Raw genomic sequence first — 17,045 nt, 5'->3', positions numbered from 1 at the left:
CCGTACCTCGACATCCATCAGTTTGTGAGCGTTGTTCATTTGTTATGTTTGCATTGTTTGTTTGATAACACATTCGGTCAGACATACTCGGAAATGGGACAGATTTTATCTTCTTTTTTCAGTTGGTGGATAGATAGGTTTAACTTTAGGAGCAGATAAGAAGAATAAGAATCATCACTACTTAATCAAAAACTAGTTTAAAAACCTCAATGTTGTTCTGAGAGACCTATGTAATTTTGATTTTTTTTAACTTTTTTTTTAGTTATGTATACGACTGCTATGGAATTTCCCTTTCACTAAATCCTTTTTTTACTCTGAAACCAGGTCTACCTACCTAACAAAACATTACAGGAACATTCCTGGAAAATGTATAATATAGTTTCTTATTAATTGGCTGACATACTGAGTATAGGTACTGACAGACCGACGTATAGACAGACAAGAGGACAGGACATTTTTGCAATTATGAAATGGAACCTTAAAAACAAATGCACCTTTTATTTATGCAATTAGCAAAGCAGACACGTCTATTTACCTACAAATTTTCCCAGGATTACTTCGCAGTAAAAACTAAAAATACACAATCAACTCGTAATTGCAAAGAAGTATAAGAAAAATAAACAAATCGCTTCTCACGCAAACGTTTATTAGAAAAAACCGGTTCGACCGCACGACAAGACGCAACTCAGATAAGATTCCCGTGCAAGGTTATTTGATAAAACAACACAAACGTCTTCAATAAAACGAAAACATTAGAAATATAAACTTGTTGAGTTCGATTTGGAACTATATATAAGCTTTAAAACACGCGGAAAACGTCCGCGTGGGCGTCCCAGATATCGCTGGTGCGAGAAAGCCCTGAAAGACCTGTCCGCACTCGGTGTACCCAACTGGCGTGAAGTGGCGCAGGGTAGGGCAGAGTGGCGATCTCTTGTGTCGGAGGCCAAGATCCTTTTTGGGTCGCTGAGCCAGTGAAGTAAGTAAGTATATAAGCTTCAATTACATTAAAAACTGAAATAGATACCATACTCTAAACTAAAGAAAAAGCGACCAAGCCCACTGGAGGCGAAACCGGGTATCGAACCCGAGTCTCGCGGCTGACGTGTTGAACCGCTACCCCACCCCGACCGCTGTGGAACAATGAGGGGAATTTCTCTAGTGTATGTTATATCTGAAGGTTGGGCGCGTTTGACCAACTCTAAGGGCTAGCTATGTGTACTTGCGCCTCCTATATGAATTACATAGCTTATACCGGGTGCCCGGTAATTTTTAAAATTTTAATACTACCTAAAATTTTAAAAAGTGTGAAAATCTCGAAAACCAGGCGACTTTTACTAAACCTTAAAGTCGATTTTCTGGACCAGTATAAGGTGCCCTCTTGGTGGATAAAAGGTTGTCCATTAATTACCGGGCACCCTGTATATACAGTTTGGCTTCGCCTGGGGACAGTTACAGGTTGTGGTACTTATGTGATCAGTAATTTCTAATGTAATGTTTGAAAGGGAAACTAGCATCAAATATTAAAGTCTCTTAAAAATAAATATTTTCGTGTCATATAAAATGGCATCCACAGTATCTTAGTAACAGCATGGATTTAAATTCGTACAAATATCAATACTTCGCATACAAGTAAATTAAATTACGAATAACGGATGCTTTTTGTATTCAATTTATTCACTGTATCAGTCTAGTGTTTACACATATCTTGACAATATTCGCTTCTCTTGACACATAAATGCGATTGTATGTAACAAGTTAACAACGTTATTGACAACAAATTCAACTTACTTTTTAAGAAGTTTATTTTCAAGAAAGCATGAAATCAAAACAGTTATGATGTGATCACACTGATCAGTTATAATATGTATTAAGATTAAAGCGGAACCAATAACAATTGATAAGGTCACTAATATAGTTTTTTTCACTCGGGTTACGATCAGCAGTATGACGATTCACTACAGGATATCTTTTCATCACTACTCTTAATCTTACCCCTCGTAACCATACAAACATGTTTACTCGATCATAAAAAGGATAAAGCTGCAATATCGTTAATACATTCGAAGATAAAGTGTATTCGAATGATAATATTACAGTAATCTTCTGATAGCGATGATATCATCGATTTACTAAACCTTGAGGTTTATCATGTGAGTAATTTTGTCAAAATACGTTAGTATTTTTGTTAGTCATCGACAGAATTAAAACACTTCTGCCCAAAAACATTCGCGAACTTTCACAGTTTACTTTTAAAAAGCCTACCTAAATACAAAGAAATATTCTACATAGTACATACAAAATTTCTTAAAAACATAAACACAGCTACAAGTAATACCACAAATGAAGACTTAAAATAATTTCACGCCACTGATGCACCTCCGTCGACCACAAAACTCGCTGCATTTAAATTAGGGAACATATCACTAGCGGCCAGAAGCACCATCTTTGCCACTTCATCAGGTTCGATGATTTGTCTACACGGCACCATTCCAGCTAGAGCCTCGTACATATCGTTTGCTTCATCGTCATCTATGTTTATGTTCTTCAATATGTTAGTTCTAGTCAGACCGGGTCGTACTGCATTCATTTTGACACCCTCAGGTGCCAATTCCACTGCGCTAACCTTTGTAAATCTTTCTAACGCTTCTGCGATCACGCTGGATGTGACAAACCCTGGCCGTGCCCGGAAAGGAGCAGAGAACACATTCACTATACGTCCTTTAGTTTTCACTAAATGCGGTAAACACTTTTGAGTCAGCTCGTATGGTACACGAAGATTAATAGCTAGCAGGTCGTCGAAAGCCACCATGTTTGCGTCGAATAGCGAGGTTACTCCGATCTTCCCGGCACAGTTGATAAGTATGTCTATTCGGCCGAAGACTTCTACAGTTTTCTGAGCGACTACAACGCAACTGTTGACAGCGGTTAAGTCCAATTGTAGTGGTAGCGGTTTGATTCCTTTAGCTTCTTCGCATGCTTTAGCAACTGCTAGGAGTCTTGTTTCATCTCTTCCTACTAATGTGACAGTAGCTCCATGCGCGGCAAACATTTTTGCAGACACAGCTCCGATACCGGAGCTAGCCCCGGTCACTATGATGACTTTGCCCGTGAAATCCATTGGTTCACGTGTATTAAAGTCTACACGCGTCTGTCTCAAACCAGCCCGCGGTTGTCACTGAGCACGTTGTGTTTACCTTATCGCGGCGATTATACGTAGTGTCTATTTATGTAACATATTATCACAATGACACACCTAAACGAGTTTGTCAATACGCGCAGACGCAACAAACAAGTGAATGGTTGCTTCAAGTAATATGTGTAGGATTTTCCTTGTGTTTATTTATTTGTCTGCATGCAAACATTTACTTAAAGCAGAATGGTGACTAATAACATACCTACAGGAGTAGTAATTTAGGTATTTTAAATAAAATACATGTAAGTATGAAGTTAACCTTGCGTACTTTTTTATTACGAAATTTTAAATGAGTAAATGTGTCTAATTTTAGGGGTTGTCTTGTCCAGCCGATTTTTGGGAAAATTACCAAACTAAATATACTGTACATTTCAGCAAAATATAAAATCCGTATTGTGAAAAATCAGCCTGTATCCCATAAAGGGGTAGGCAGAGCACATGAATCTACTCAAGTTTCAGTGCCACTGTTGTTTATTAGGTTAATTTAAAAAATTAAATATCTAAGTACATATGAAAAAGACAAACTGTTTCATCTTTTATTTCAATATACGGGGTGGACCCTGTAACAAAAATCACAACTAGTTTTCTAACTGATTCGGTGAATCTATTTCTATCTTAATTGATTATTGATATCAGTTACATAAGTTATTTTGTTCCCTATTCCTCGTAACTTATGACAAAACAATGTAATTATACTTTATTACCTAATAAGTCATTAAAATGACATTTTAAAACTAGTTGTAGGTGGGTACATAGTTAAACAATTTGTGGTCAATTGTGCAAATTAAAAACATCATTACAAAAATCATTAAAATATACTGTGTTTGGTTTGTATAATTAAAAAAAATGTGGCTCAAAACAAACGTAATGTAATTAGAATAACATCAAAAACATACAGATAAACAATCGGACCAATAACATAGGCCAATTAGGGTTACCACACAGCCTGTACATAATGTCAATACAGGTAAGGGCATTTTAGAATTTGGGACACCCCAATTAGAGAAAGAAAAATTACTGTCAGTTTTGCGATGATAAATTAAGAATAAAATTTCTATAAAAATATTGTTTTTGTGTTAATAACATAAACTTTAAGTGAAAATCTACATTCAGAATGTGAAAAAAGTTAATATTCAGATAGATTTTACGCTTAATTGTCGTCACAAAACTGACAGTGAGTAAATTTTTCTTAATAACTTTCGCTAATTGGGGTGTCCCAAATTATGAAAATGGCCGTAAGGGTAAGGGGCCCGTGTGTAAGGGCAATAAGGGGAGGTGTGTCTGGCCTACACATTTGACCTTTTCACTCATTATTACAGGTGTTATTGCGAGTTATAATTTTGCTACTTGCTACTCACAATTATTGAGGGTATGATCGCTCAATAAAGGTTAATCATTGGTTTAAACCGGCCAAATGTGAAGGCCAGACACACTTCTCCTTATGACACACTTATCCGTCTTGACCTTACTTCTTGCAGCACCAGTTTCAAACCCGAAGCAGTCATATTGCACTAATAATGCTGCTATGACTGTCACCTTAAATTTTCAAATGGCATTGTTTTTAAAATCAGCAAACCATAAACCCAAGCCGGAAGTCGTAGTTAAATTCATCATCTCAAACTCTTTAAAACTGCGAAGCGGAACCATCCACTATCATTTGCGCAGAGTTTAAATTCGGCAACGTGTCACTGGCGGTGAAAACTATCATCCTGGCTATCTCCTCCGGCTCTATAACCTTCCTGGTAGGCAAAGCCTCCGCAATCAGCTCATAAGTGTCATCCATGATTTCATCGTCCACGTTCAAATTTTTCAGATAATTCGTTCTCGTATAACCTGGTCTCACTGCGTTCATTCTCACTCCTTCGGCAGCCAGCTCTAAAGCGCTCGACTTCGTGAATCTCTCTAAAGCATCCCTGATCATGTTAGCTGGTAAGAATCCGGGCCGAACTCTCATAGGCGCACTGAACACGTTAACAATGTTACCCTTCGTTTTGAGCAGATGCGGTAAACATTGCTGAGTCAAACTGTAAGGCACTCGAAGATTGAGCGCGATCAGGTCATCGAAAATTTCCATGGAGTTATCGAAGAGCGATGTACAGCATAACTTTCCAGCGCAGTTGATTAACACATTGATCTTCCCGAAGGTATCGACAGTCTTTCTCACAACTTTTTGGCAGCTATCAGGTTCGGTTAGATCCAAGAGTATGGACAATGGTTTGTTCCCTTTAGCTTCTTCGCAAGCTTTGGCTGTTGCGAGTAGTCTTTCTTCGTTTCTTCATGGCAAGTAGGGCGTTGTGAGCGGCGAAGAGTTTGGCAGAGGCGGCACCGATGCCTGAGCTCGCGCCAGTAACGATTACAACTTTTCCAGTGTAGTCCATGGCACGTCAGTTTTGGTTCGCACTTCGCTTATCACTGCAGTTTGCTAAGCAAAGGTTACTAAGTACGTTCTTCCTTAATGACCGATTCAGTAATTATACCTATTTAGCGAACATGTAATGACTATCGTTCGATGCAATTCTCATAAGAGGTGTGTGGTAATTTGCGGTAATGTAAATGAGAAGGATTGTCAACACCCGGATCTAAATGGTATGCCGTGGAATCATGATACTGTTTATGTTTAGACTTCTGTTGTAGCTACGGCTTATGTCCGCTCATGATACCCAAAAGGTCTGTTATCTAAATATTTTTTTTAGGATAATTCCCTAAAATATGATAAAAGTGAAGTATTCTTCTAAAATATATTTCGAGTGAAAAAGATTAAACGTTTGTCATAATATTTGCTACAGAAAATCCTCAGTAACAACAATTTTTCGTCTCTTAAATGCTCGGTTAGGGCGTAATTTGATAAAACATAATAGGAGGAAAGCGGATCGACAAATCTGTCAATAAATTGTGGGAGAGCTGTCATCGGAGCCGCGCTCGCATTCACAACGGGAAAAATATCGTTATACCGACCAGTGTATTTATTACAAAGCCATACTTTTTATGCTATAGATGGCGTGAAGATGAAACCTGATGATGATGATCATAAACAAGCCCTATAAGATATAAGTACAGATGTAGTGCGAAAAGATTTGCCTCCGAATTGTTACGGAAACGTACGAACGTGTCATGCTATTTCAGTCAGTATCAGTACAAGATGTACTGACATTGACTGAACTAGCATGACAAATACGAACGTTTCCGAAGGAAACCCTTTACGCACTACATCCGTAAGCTCTTTTGAAAGTTTGAAAGGTCGTATTGGACCAAATTGCAGGCTACAGTGGGATAATTTCCAATGAAACGGCACAGACATTGCCCCATCTAAGTGGTGACAATGGAAATTCGACATTAAACGACAAAATACAGCCCATAAAACAAAGTCCGTAATTATGAACCACGAAAAGAATGATCTCATAAGGCCTCCAAATCAAAAGAAAATTTGTAGATACCCTGCTCGAAACCACCATCAAGTTCTCTGTAAACTGTGAATAACCGTTGTAAAATAGCAGTCGAGTACAAAACGTTTTGTGAACACAGCCGATCGGGTGTTTGTAATGGATCCTGATTTATTGCAAGCTTCACTGCTTGGCATTAATTCCCATATAACATAACCACTATAAGTTGAACCCCTTCCAATTCTAGTTACTTCGGGTGCCAAGGTCACTTTATATTGGGTGAAGACACTGGTATTGTGTAGGTGACAGGAATACGGGCTCTGGGAATATGAGATAATATGAGAGGCCTGAGAGGGTGCGAATGCAGGGGAGAGATTGTAGTGAAAATATTGGCAGGAGGTAATGCAATGCAAATTTTTATTTTATTTCATCAAGGTGATATTTTTATGCTTATCTAATAGAACTAACAGAAATAATTAATGTTAAAATGTCTCTTATAAGTATAGTTTACGAATCGCCTAGCATTTTTTTTTGTAATATTTAAAATGTGCCAAAAACATTCAGAAAATCATCGCTCATATTGAGCGTGCAGCGGGGCGGGGCGTGCGGCGTGCATGTCAAACAATTGAAGCTCATACAAGTGTCCTGAGTCGACGCTGCATAATATTATTGTACACGCACGCACGCCCGCCCCGCCGAACGCCCAATATGAGCGTGCACTCAGGCCTTACACTAACGCCGTGGCTTGCGTGGGCGACGGTCGCGCGATGGTCGCGCGACGGCGATGCGACGCATACGAAATCAAACCTTATCGATATGGAAGTATGAGACGCGACGGCGACGGTCGCGCGACCGTCGCCCACGCAAGACACGGCGTAAGAGCGCACACTGAGAGAAATTTGCATTGTGAATTTAACAAGTTCGACTTGTTGCGGGTTTATCCGTTTGAAACAAAAGTATTTTAGCTAAATAAATCACAATATTCATGATACAAGTCGAATTTGTTGGGACATCAAGGTCAAACTTGTTAAAAGATATTTTATTGAATCAGCCAAACATATGTTTTAAACAATATGGTCATGTTGCTTTTATACAATCGACTTGTTGATTCAAATATATTTTTGATTCAAATGACGAGTAACTTGTAGAATGTACTAGTTACACTTGATAAAATCTAACTTGTTGTTTAAACCAAAGAGCACGTAGGCGCTATTTTAACCAAAAAACTTGTTGAAGGAACATGATAACTTAACATGAATTATGAGTGTGGATGGTCCGTTACACTACGAGTAAGAGCGCAGAGCTACGAAATCCTTGCTTTAATCCAATCGAGTAAGTAAGCTACTCCTACTGAAGAATACAAATAAAATAAGTCTTAATCTCGAGTAACCAACTCCTTTTCATTGCGGACTTCGGTTTCCTGCAGATTTACAGAGTTACCCATCTCAACGTCCCGCTAGGAATTGGCTAGGACTCAAATCTAGATCTTTTTACTCGCACAGTCGAGTCTAGTTACATCTAACACGCTTACACAGGCATAAATATCTGAACACGACTCTAATAAGCACTGCATACATCATGTAACATACAAAAAAACGTTTTTTATGTGAATAGACTATCCTTGTCTTGACATGTATTATGTAGGATTTTAAGTATCTGTGCACGAGCCTTAAGTGACAAATATAAGTACGAGAGACACGAGAGTAGAAGAAATATAAAAAAACCGTTCTGTATTTTATCGAAAATAAACTAGAAACAGCCACACATTCAAAATTCTGTTATAAAAAAAAATGAAAAAAACTCCGACATAGTGGACATATTTTCATCAAACATGGATGAACGACAGACTACTTCAGCTTTCAAACAAAATAAAACGAAATCTAAATCGGTCTATATCGAAAGCCACAGACACACATAATACAGACAGACACGTCAAACTTTTAACACCCCGTAGTTTTTGCGATAATGATGATGATGATAGTGTACTAATTCCATTCCAAACCTGACAGCACATTCACTTCGTAAATTGTGATTCGCAGTATTCATTGCGAATAGATAATTTCCAATCATACGACGAACTTACCTGCAACAAAACAAAAATATTGCATCAGAAAATAATTACATCAATGACAACACTGAGTCACTTTGTAGAGTTGTGCCTGATCGTTCACTAAAAAGATTTCTACCAACTACAATATCTCTGCTGTGCCTAAAGGTCGACTGGTAGAGAATGCTGTCTGGCATTAAGTCTGCCTTTTGTACTATAAGTTTTTCTTTCTTTGTGTACAATAAAGATTAAATAAATAAATAAATAAATAAACTAGTACGATCTCCGAAGTGTACTAACTAGTCTTTCTTTTAGGACATTTAGTACAGTAGTCCACCGAGAGAGCGAGAGACAAATTGTGCATATGGTGTAAAATAACGTTCGCTCGTACTATCCGAGAGCTGATCGGCCGTTTTCGCGCGCTCTTGGTCCGTGTCAATCGGTTCTAGTTCGGTTGCGGTCGGATCACACGGATCGCTTTGCTGTCATTGTCACTTCTCGGCTCTTCACTCCTTTCGCTCCCATTCAGTTGCGCGTGTGTGAGTATACTAAATGTACTAGAGAGCAGAATCATTTGGGAGTAGTTCCGTCTAGTACAGTGCAGGGAATCGTACATGTACTACACAAGCCTAGTCACTTGTCAAGTAAAATGTTAAAGAACACAAGACCCATGATAGAAACCTTGAAAATTAATAACAAAAATTACACTCTGATTATTCGTCTAAAATTCATCAAAGTAGGCTCGTTTCGGGGGTTTCTAAAACAATCGTCATTATAGGGGGTTGAGTGGTGTAACACTTATACTGATCACTTGGGCGTAATACGAGAGGGGGGAGCTAAGCCGTTGCCATGGCGACGAGCAATTACGACGATAGGGAATACGTTATGTTAATGAAAACTATAGATAACATCATTAACGCCATTAAATTAATATATCAGTAGCAGTAAACTATAGATTTATTAGAATTAGGGTCTAACGAAGGCAAGTCGTGTAATAGATTATTATAAAGGTAACCTGAATAAGATAGTAATTAACAAAACAATCAAATTGATATATAATGTAAAACAAGCTTAGTATAGACGGGGTTAACATGTATCATGATCATGATGCATGTAACGGCGACGAAATATCCGGAGCTCAACAAAAACAAAAAGGTAATCACTGTCTATATCCCGGTCAATATGTTTTTTTTTTTTTTTTTTTTTTTTTTTTTTTTTTATTATAAATGGGCTTACTCTTGACCACAGACTAGCCAAAGGCAAAGACGTGGCCTACGATGGAGTGAGCTCGCCCAGAAGATGCCTGTTCACTCTTGATTTGAAGGTTGCCGGGTTATATGAGCTCGGAAATATAGCCGCCGGTAAGGAATTCCACTCCTTGGCAGTGCGCATAAGAAAAGAAGAAGCAAAGCGCTTCGTGCGGATTCGTGGAATATCCACCAAGTAAGGATGGAGACCGGCCGTGCGTCTAAGAGTCCGATGGTAGAATGGGGACGGTGGAATAAGTTCGTGTAGCTCTTGAGCACACTCCCCGAAGTGCAACCTGTAAAACACCGACAGACTAGCGACTTTCCGCCGATGGGCCAAAGACTGTAGCTTGGCCGTTAGCTTCTTGTCGCCAATCATCCTCCTGGCTCTGCGCTCCACTGAGTCCAAAGCAGCGAGTTGGTATTTGGCTGAGCCGTCCCACAGGTGGCTGCAATACTCCATACAGGATCGGACTTGAGCTTTATAGAGTTTTAGAAGCTGTCCAGGTGTGAAGTATCGCTTCACCTTATTTAGGACCTATAAGTAAGTCTTAATAAAAGTAATCATTCAAAACTCTTAGTGTGAGGCCTGAGGCCTGAGTGGACGCTCGGAGCGGACCGTGCGGCGGGGCGGGCGAGCGTGTCATACATACAATCTATGCAGCGTCGACTCAGGACACTTGTATGAGCTTCAATTGTTTGACATGCACGCCGCACGCCCCGCCACGCTGCACGCCCACTATGAGCGTGCACTCAGACCTTACACTTCATCTCTATAGTTAAAATAAGCTGAAACTCTTTACAAAACTCAGGAAACGTCACCTACTCATAAAAGACGCACGCTTTATTACGAAATAATCTCAGCCATATTACGCTCAGGTTTAAGTATTTCAAATATGCAGTCGGAAATAAACTACACAATTTAATACTTGCATTTCAGGTAATTAACGAGACATATTTAATGTTTATAGTGTACAGGTGTTTACGACGCAGCAGGCAAAAGTTCTAAATAATTTTCTCTACTGTAGCTAGTTACCTACTATTTCATTGCAGAGTTCTGGAAACTTCTTGCCTCGCTAAACTGCGGAATGAATTGCAAAATAAGTATTTTCCTCTGTCTTATCCATATAAAAAAGTGAGTATTGCCAGGGGCGGCTCACTCCGCGATTCTATCGCCGCGCTACAAGTACATGTCGATGGCCGCGAGTTCGCGGCCCATTCTGTGGTGACGACCTTTGCGCGGCGCAATAAATTCAAGTTCCGTTGCTCGCGTGCAGTCCGTTTGTTAATGTAGGTATGAATTTAGAATGGCGGCATTTTGTGAACATCAAAGGAGTGAGCCTTCTGTACTTGTACTATTATATATTCTGTGGTATCGCTTACCTAACACAATACTTTTTTCATTCATACATAAATTCAAGCCTGTTTCTCAGAGGGGTAGGCAAAGATCACAAATTTTTGACCACGTTCCTCGCTGTACATACTCGTCTGTTGCGCGCAATTCTAATCTGGCCTTTTTGTAATATTTCCCCGATTTGGTAGAGAAACGTAAACGAAGCAAAGCCGCCTAGGTCTTCTCCTTCCTAATAAAATCAGACTATGCACTTTATTCCCACGACCATTTTCATGACTGTCGTAAAATCTTTGATTCGCATTGCAATAGTAAATTAGACAGTACAGCTTTAGCACAATCCGCATTATTAAACCGGCATTGTTCATCTAAACTTAGCATAATGATCGTCACATATCATCGCCGGTTGACTGCCCAAATCAACACAAATAACACAAGTGTATGTACAATAGAGATTACCTCCAATAGACCCGGCGTTCGGAAAATTCTTCTTCAACAAACATCGCTTTCTTTTACTGAAACCTAAACTAAGAGTAACGATCGTCAGATTCGTGACATAAATCATTGACGAGTGACAAAATCAACATCTAATCATGAGTATACATGACAGATTACCTCCCGTAGACCCAGCGTTATGCTTTTAAAAATACTCGTCATCCTCCTTCACCACGGGTTACGGGAGCCTGGGGTTCGCTTTGACAACTAGAACTGCTTTTAAAAGGCCTCGTGGACAACGTATATTACCGTTCTTTAACTGTTTATCTAGCTAGCCAGATCGTTTAAATACCACCCGACATTGTCTATAATGATCATCACATATCATCGCCGGTTGACTGCCTAAATTAACAATAACTAAACACCACGAATAATATGACGAGTGATCACCCCTAACAGACTACGTAATCAGTTATGAAACTATTGCGAGTCGCTTTCACTAATTATAAAACATTACATACATAAAATACGGGCGTTATGATATTTTTCATGCTTAATCGTGTGTCGTATTTCACAGGGTTCGAGGATATACATCAATGGATATATATCAAGATATATATCCGATATATATCGGATATATATCCAACGGCGTTCGACGATATATATCAATGGATATAAATATCCGATATTTATCATTTGTTTATAAATATTTCAATACAAAAATAGTTGAAAAAAATGTAACATTATTAAAAATATAGTTTTTTTGTATTTGTTACTGATTTTTTACTAAATGTTATGTTTTTTAGTAGAATTTTCCTTATCTAAAGTTGTATTCATAAATAGTTCAACAAAATAATAATATGACTTCCATACAAAATGGATATATATCAAAGTTGATATATATCATAAATATCCGATATTTTGATATTTATTATAAATATCGGATATTTTCGAACACTGGTATTTCATATGATAGTGCAGCATTTGTTTGAATACTAAATAATATAATTTACAAATACTGTTAACAGACTTTACTTAATTTGTTTAAAACCGGTTCTCATCTTTTCACAATGGTAAAAGAACAGAACATGTCAAAGCGAAAACTTGCGTTATATCCGAATGTTTAAAAACCAGGTTTTTTAAATCGTGGTTGTTGTCATTGTCATCAGTTGTCGCCTTCATATGTAATGACCTGTGCCCATTACATTTGCTTGAGGGCACAGAGTAGCACGATAATCTGACATGTTCCAACAAAATTGAACGCGATGAGACGAGATTATTACTTCCAAACCTTTTATATTAGCAAGTAAACAACATGTTTCCTTCCTAAAAATACTTTGGTACTTCCCTTGCGTTCTTACGTATTTAGTCAGCACAAGTCGTCTTAAATACTCATATTATGCCTCATCTAGTAGAATGATCTATGCACATGACATTTGCCTGACGACACGCGGTAGCACGATCAATCTGACATGTCACTATGATGTTCTTCCAACACAATTGTATGTGACGAGACTATTGTTGTATGCTTTTATATTAGATGAGAGTAATAAGTAGATTTATGCTGATACATCGTTAACTATATTTCATCACACTCTCGTAGTCTTAAATTAATTCAAGTATGATGAAAAACGTTGCATCTATGCTCGGGTTAACGACACGGACGACTAGTTCAAACATTTGTAATATTTTTGACATGAAATGTTATTTTTGCCCTACTACGGCAACGAAAAAGGAGGGTAGTGAATTTTAATGGATTTCTTATAAAAATTGGTAATAGCATTTGTGAGGTTTAAGTAAATTAGCTAAAACAAGAAACGAAAGTCTTTAATACATAATTATGTTGAGTTGAAGACAGATCACCTACAAGACAACTATTTAGATGACGCCATGCGTTTCATGTCATGTCCACCTGTCAGTTACAGAAATGCTTCGTTGACAGACGAACAGCTTGAATACAAATTACATGCATTAACATCCCAGAAAACATATAGCAACTCGTTATGACAGCTTACAAAACTTTAAGTTAAAATTACAAGTTTTTTTTTACAAAATATAATGTACTAGCTTTTTAGAAAGAGACAAAAAGTAACCATCACACACTCGCCACATCACCTTCATGTCACTCTGCATACCTTCAGTTATCTCCACTTCAAAAATCACGACAATTCGTCGCTCCGTTTTGCAGTGAAAGGCGGACAAACAAACAGACAGACACACTTATAATATTAGTATGGATTGTTTGATTGAAGTATTTTAGTCATACTTGCAGTTGAGGTGAGAAGTGGAAGCAACTTAGTATTGTAATAAAATAAATCACGTAGGTCTTTAAACATATTTATTTTATTTTTTCTTCCAACTGAATTAATTAATGTTAAACTCTGAACCACATTAAAAATATACGCTTTTTTAACTCGCTCTGTATACGACCTCCGCCTCTTAAACCCCTATGCTTGCAATTTGAGCTCTGGCAGTCTTACTCACCGGCAGGAACACAACACTATGAGTAGGGTCTAGTGCTAGTATGGCTGCGGTCTTCTGTAAAGCGGAGGTACTTCCCCAATTGGGCTCTGCTCTAGATTCTAGCGAGATGATATCCGCTGTGTGCCCTACCACACAAAGCGGAATATCATTCGCTATGCCCTATTCGGAAAGCGGCAAAGCCGAAGTGGGACTGGGCCGGTCATGTCTGCCGAATGCCGAACGAGCTATGGGTCAATATTACCACAAAGTGGCAGCCCAGGCCAAAACGGGGACCCGGCAGACCACGATGGCGGAACGAGTTGGACACCTTTTTGCAAGAGTGGCCGAGGACTGCACAAATTCGGGAGGAATGGAAAAAGCGGGTGTAGGCCTTTGCCCAGCAGTGGGACATCGCAGCCTCTTAATAATAATCTTAATGCCTACCTCCTAGCAAAGTCTTCCGTTGCAATACAACATATAATTAAAACGTCTTTAACAATTAGACATGCCTTCCGCCTATTTATAATGACACTAACCGACCGTCTCTTGGCACGGTCCAAGTCCTAAAATACAATAGCAGCAGACAATAGTCATGTACAGTCTGAATCAAACGGGTAACGTGGAGATGTCTTTCTAATTTTATTCCAGTAAGCACAATGCTCGCCTTGGCGGAGATAGTAAGAATCATAGCGAATTTGGCACAATAAATGATTTTCTTCTTCAGTGACATGAAACACCAATATTTATAGATTACTAGCTTTTGCCCGCGGCTTCGCTCGCGTTAGAAAGAGACAAAAAGTACCTAGCCTATGTCACTTTCTATCCTCTTAACTATCTCCACTTAAAAAATCACGTCAATTCGTCGCTCCGTTTTGCCGTGGAAGACGGACAAACAAACAGACACACACACTTTCCCATTTATAATATTAGTGTGGATTAACCTATTAAAAATGTATTATGATTACTACTTATTAAAAATGTGTGTATTTTTTTATTTATTTTGGCCACCGAAAACGCTGTCAGCGATGTAGTGACGTCATCGAATTCGAACTTACTTCATGTCAAAACAATCACTGACATAATGAACTTTATGCCTCATACTCAAAAGTCAGAAAATGTTGTTTTCGAATAGAATGACCTGATACAGATAGTCTATAAATTAACTTGACTTTGTTGTTTGCGCCTAATTACGTAAAAGTATACTTTAATAGTATATTATATAACGGTAACGTTATGAAGGCTATAAAAGTTGAGTACCGCGGTTAGGTCACGAGGCTTGCCGAGTGGCCTAAGTAAGGTACGAGACTTTTATAGCCTTCATAATATTTCGATTGTATACTATACTTTTTCTACGACAGCCAAATAAATACCTATTTGAGAATAATAAAATGGGTTGCTTACCTACTTCATATAATGAATGGGAATATTTGTGTGGATCTTAACTATTATATTCTGTCCACAATGTTGATAGCGAGAACTTGTTGCACAATTCTTCAAAATATGCCAACAACGCGGTTTCAGAGAAAGTTGAAACATTTTTTTGCAATTTCCATTTCAAAACAATCATAACATTTTTGGTGCGCTTTATCCGACTTTTCAGGTAACGAATTGTCAGTCACTTTGATCGCCATAGCCTTGATTTCTTCGGATATACATAGTTCACCAGACTCACTTATAATTACTTAAGTTTTTGCACAATAACGTCGAATTAAAATAAACTACACAACACTAAAATACTTAGTTCAAAAAGTTTCGTCAAAAGTTTACAAATGTCAAACATGCCATAGACAAGAGAAATAGAAAATAAGCCGGTTTTCAATTACGAAAAATGTGGTTGCGTTCAAGAATATTTAAATGTCGAATGTAAAATTATTTGATAAACTTATGATTTTTACCTTTGTTTTGCAATATCTAATATGTAAAACGCATTTCAGTTTATTTTTTCATCTTGATTTAAATTATGAACCTTAACATCATATTATTTATTAAAAGTTACAAATGAAAACATACCTGATAAATTGGAAGTTGTGTTTTAAAAAAAAATTAACAGAACTCCTATATTCATATGATTACTGCTAGCAGTAATCATTTGAACCTATAGACAAATACACTTTCTTATCGTTACTCAAATGAACTTAATTTGGATACCGCTGACAATAATCTAATTGGCAGATTTGTGTGCTGGAGTAGAAAAATTTTTTTTTGCTGTTTTTAGGTCATAATAAAATCTGGTAATATTTTATATCGGTTAATTGGACAGTACTTAATCATATAAGACAGACTTTAAAAAGGGTCAAGTAGCTTATTATTAGTGTCTAAATGTGGCCAAATCTTGGGATTAGTTGTCAAAGCGGACCCTGGGCTCATAGAAGACGGTAAAGTAACACACCCCATGGACACCCGAAACAACAGACGTCTTACAGGACCTTAAGATGGGTGTAGAGTCAGACAAAAACCGGCCAAGAGCGTGTCGGGCCACGCTCAGTGTAGGGTTCCGTAGTTTTCCGTAATTTTCTCAAAAACTACTGAACCTATCAAGTTCAAAATAATTTTCCTAGAAAGTCTTTATAAAGTTCTACATTTGTGATTTTTTTCATATTTTTTAAACATATGGTTCAAAAGTTAGAGGGGGGGGACGCACTTTTTTTTTCCTTTAGGAGCGATTATTTCCGAAAATATTAATAATATCAAAAAACGATCTTAGAAAACCCTTATTCATTTTTAAATACCTATCCAACGATATATCACACGTTGGGGTTAGAATGAAAAAAAAAATCAGCCCCCACTTTACATGTAGGGGGGGTACCCTAATAAAACATTTTTTTCCATTTTTTATTTTTGCACTTTGTTGGCGTGATTGATATACATATTGGTACCAAATTTCAGCTTTCTAGTGCTAACGGTTACTGAGATTATCCGCGGACGGACG

At 37.9% G+C, this 17,045-nt stretch overlaps 2 protein-coding genes and 1 pseudogene across 4 annotated transcripts in view; all 3 read right to left on the bottom strand.

Moving 5' to 3' along the window:
• LOC125237236 (heterogeneous nuclear ribonucleoprotein L) overlaps positions 1-17,045 on the bottom strand; it is a 688,519-nt gene that overhangs the window by 276,520 nt on the left and 394,954 nt on the right. The gene's annotated exons all lie outside the window — the stretch shown is intronic.
• Positions 1,652-3,202, bottom strand: LOC125237238 (oxidoreductase UcpA-like). The gene has a single exon (XM_048144253.1). It carries the CDS (start codon positions 3,116-3,118, stop codon positions 2,360-2,362), a length of 759 nt encoding a protein of 252 aa, XP_048000210.1. The 5' UTR covers positions 3,119-3,202; the 3' UTR covers positions 1,652-2,359.
• Positions 3,510-5,880, bottom strand: LOC125237239 (annotated as a pseudogene).

Source organism: Leguminivora glycinivorella, chromosome 20, assembly GCF_023078275.1.
Source record: "Leguminivora glycinivorella isolate SPB_JAAS2020 chromosome 20, LegGlyc_1.1, whole genome shotgun sequence".
NCBI lineage: Eukaryota > Metazoa > Arthropoda > Insecta > Lepidoptera > Tortricidae > Leguminivora > Leguminivora glycinivorella.
The sequence above is the reverse complement of the archived record's forward strand: the minus strand, read 5'-3'. Positions and strand labels throughout refer to the sequence as shown.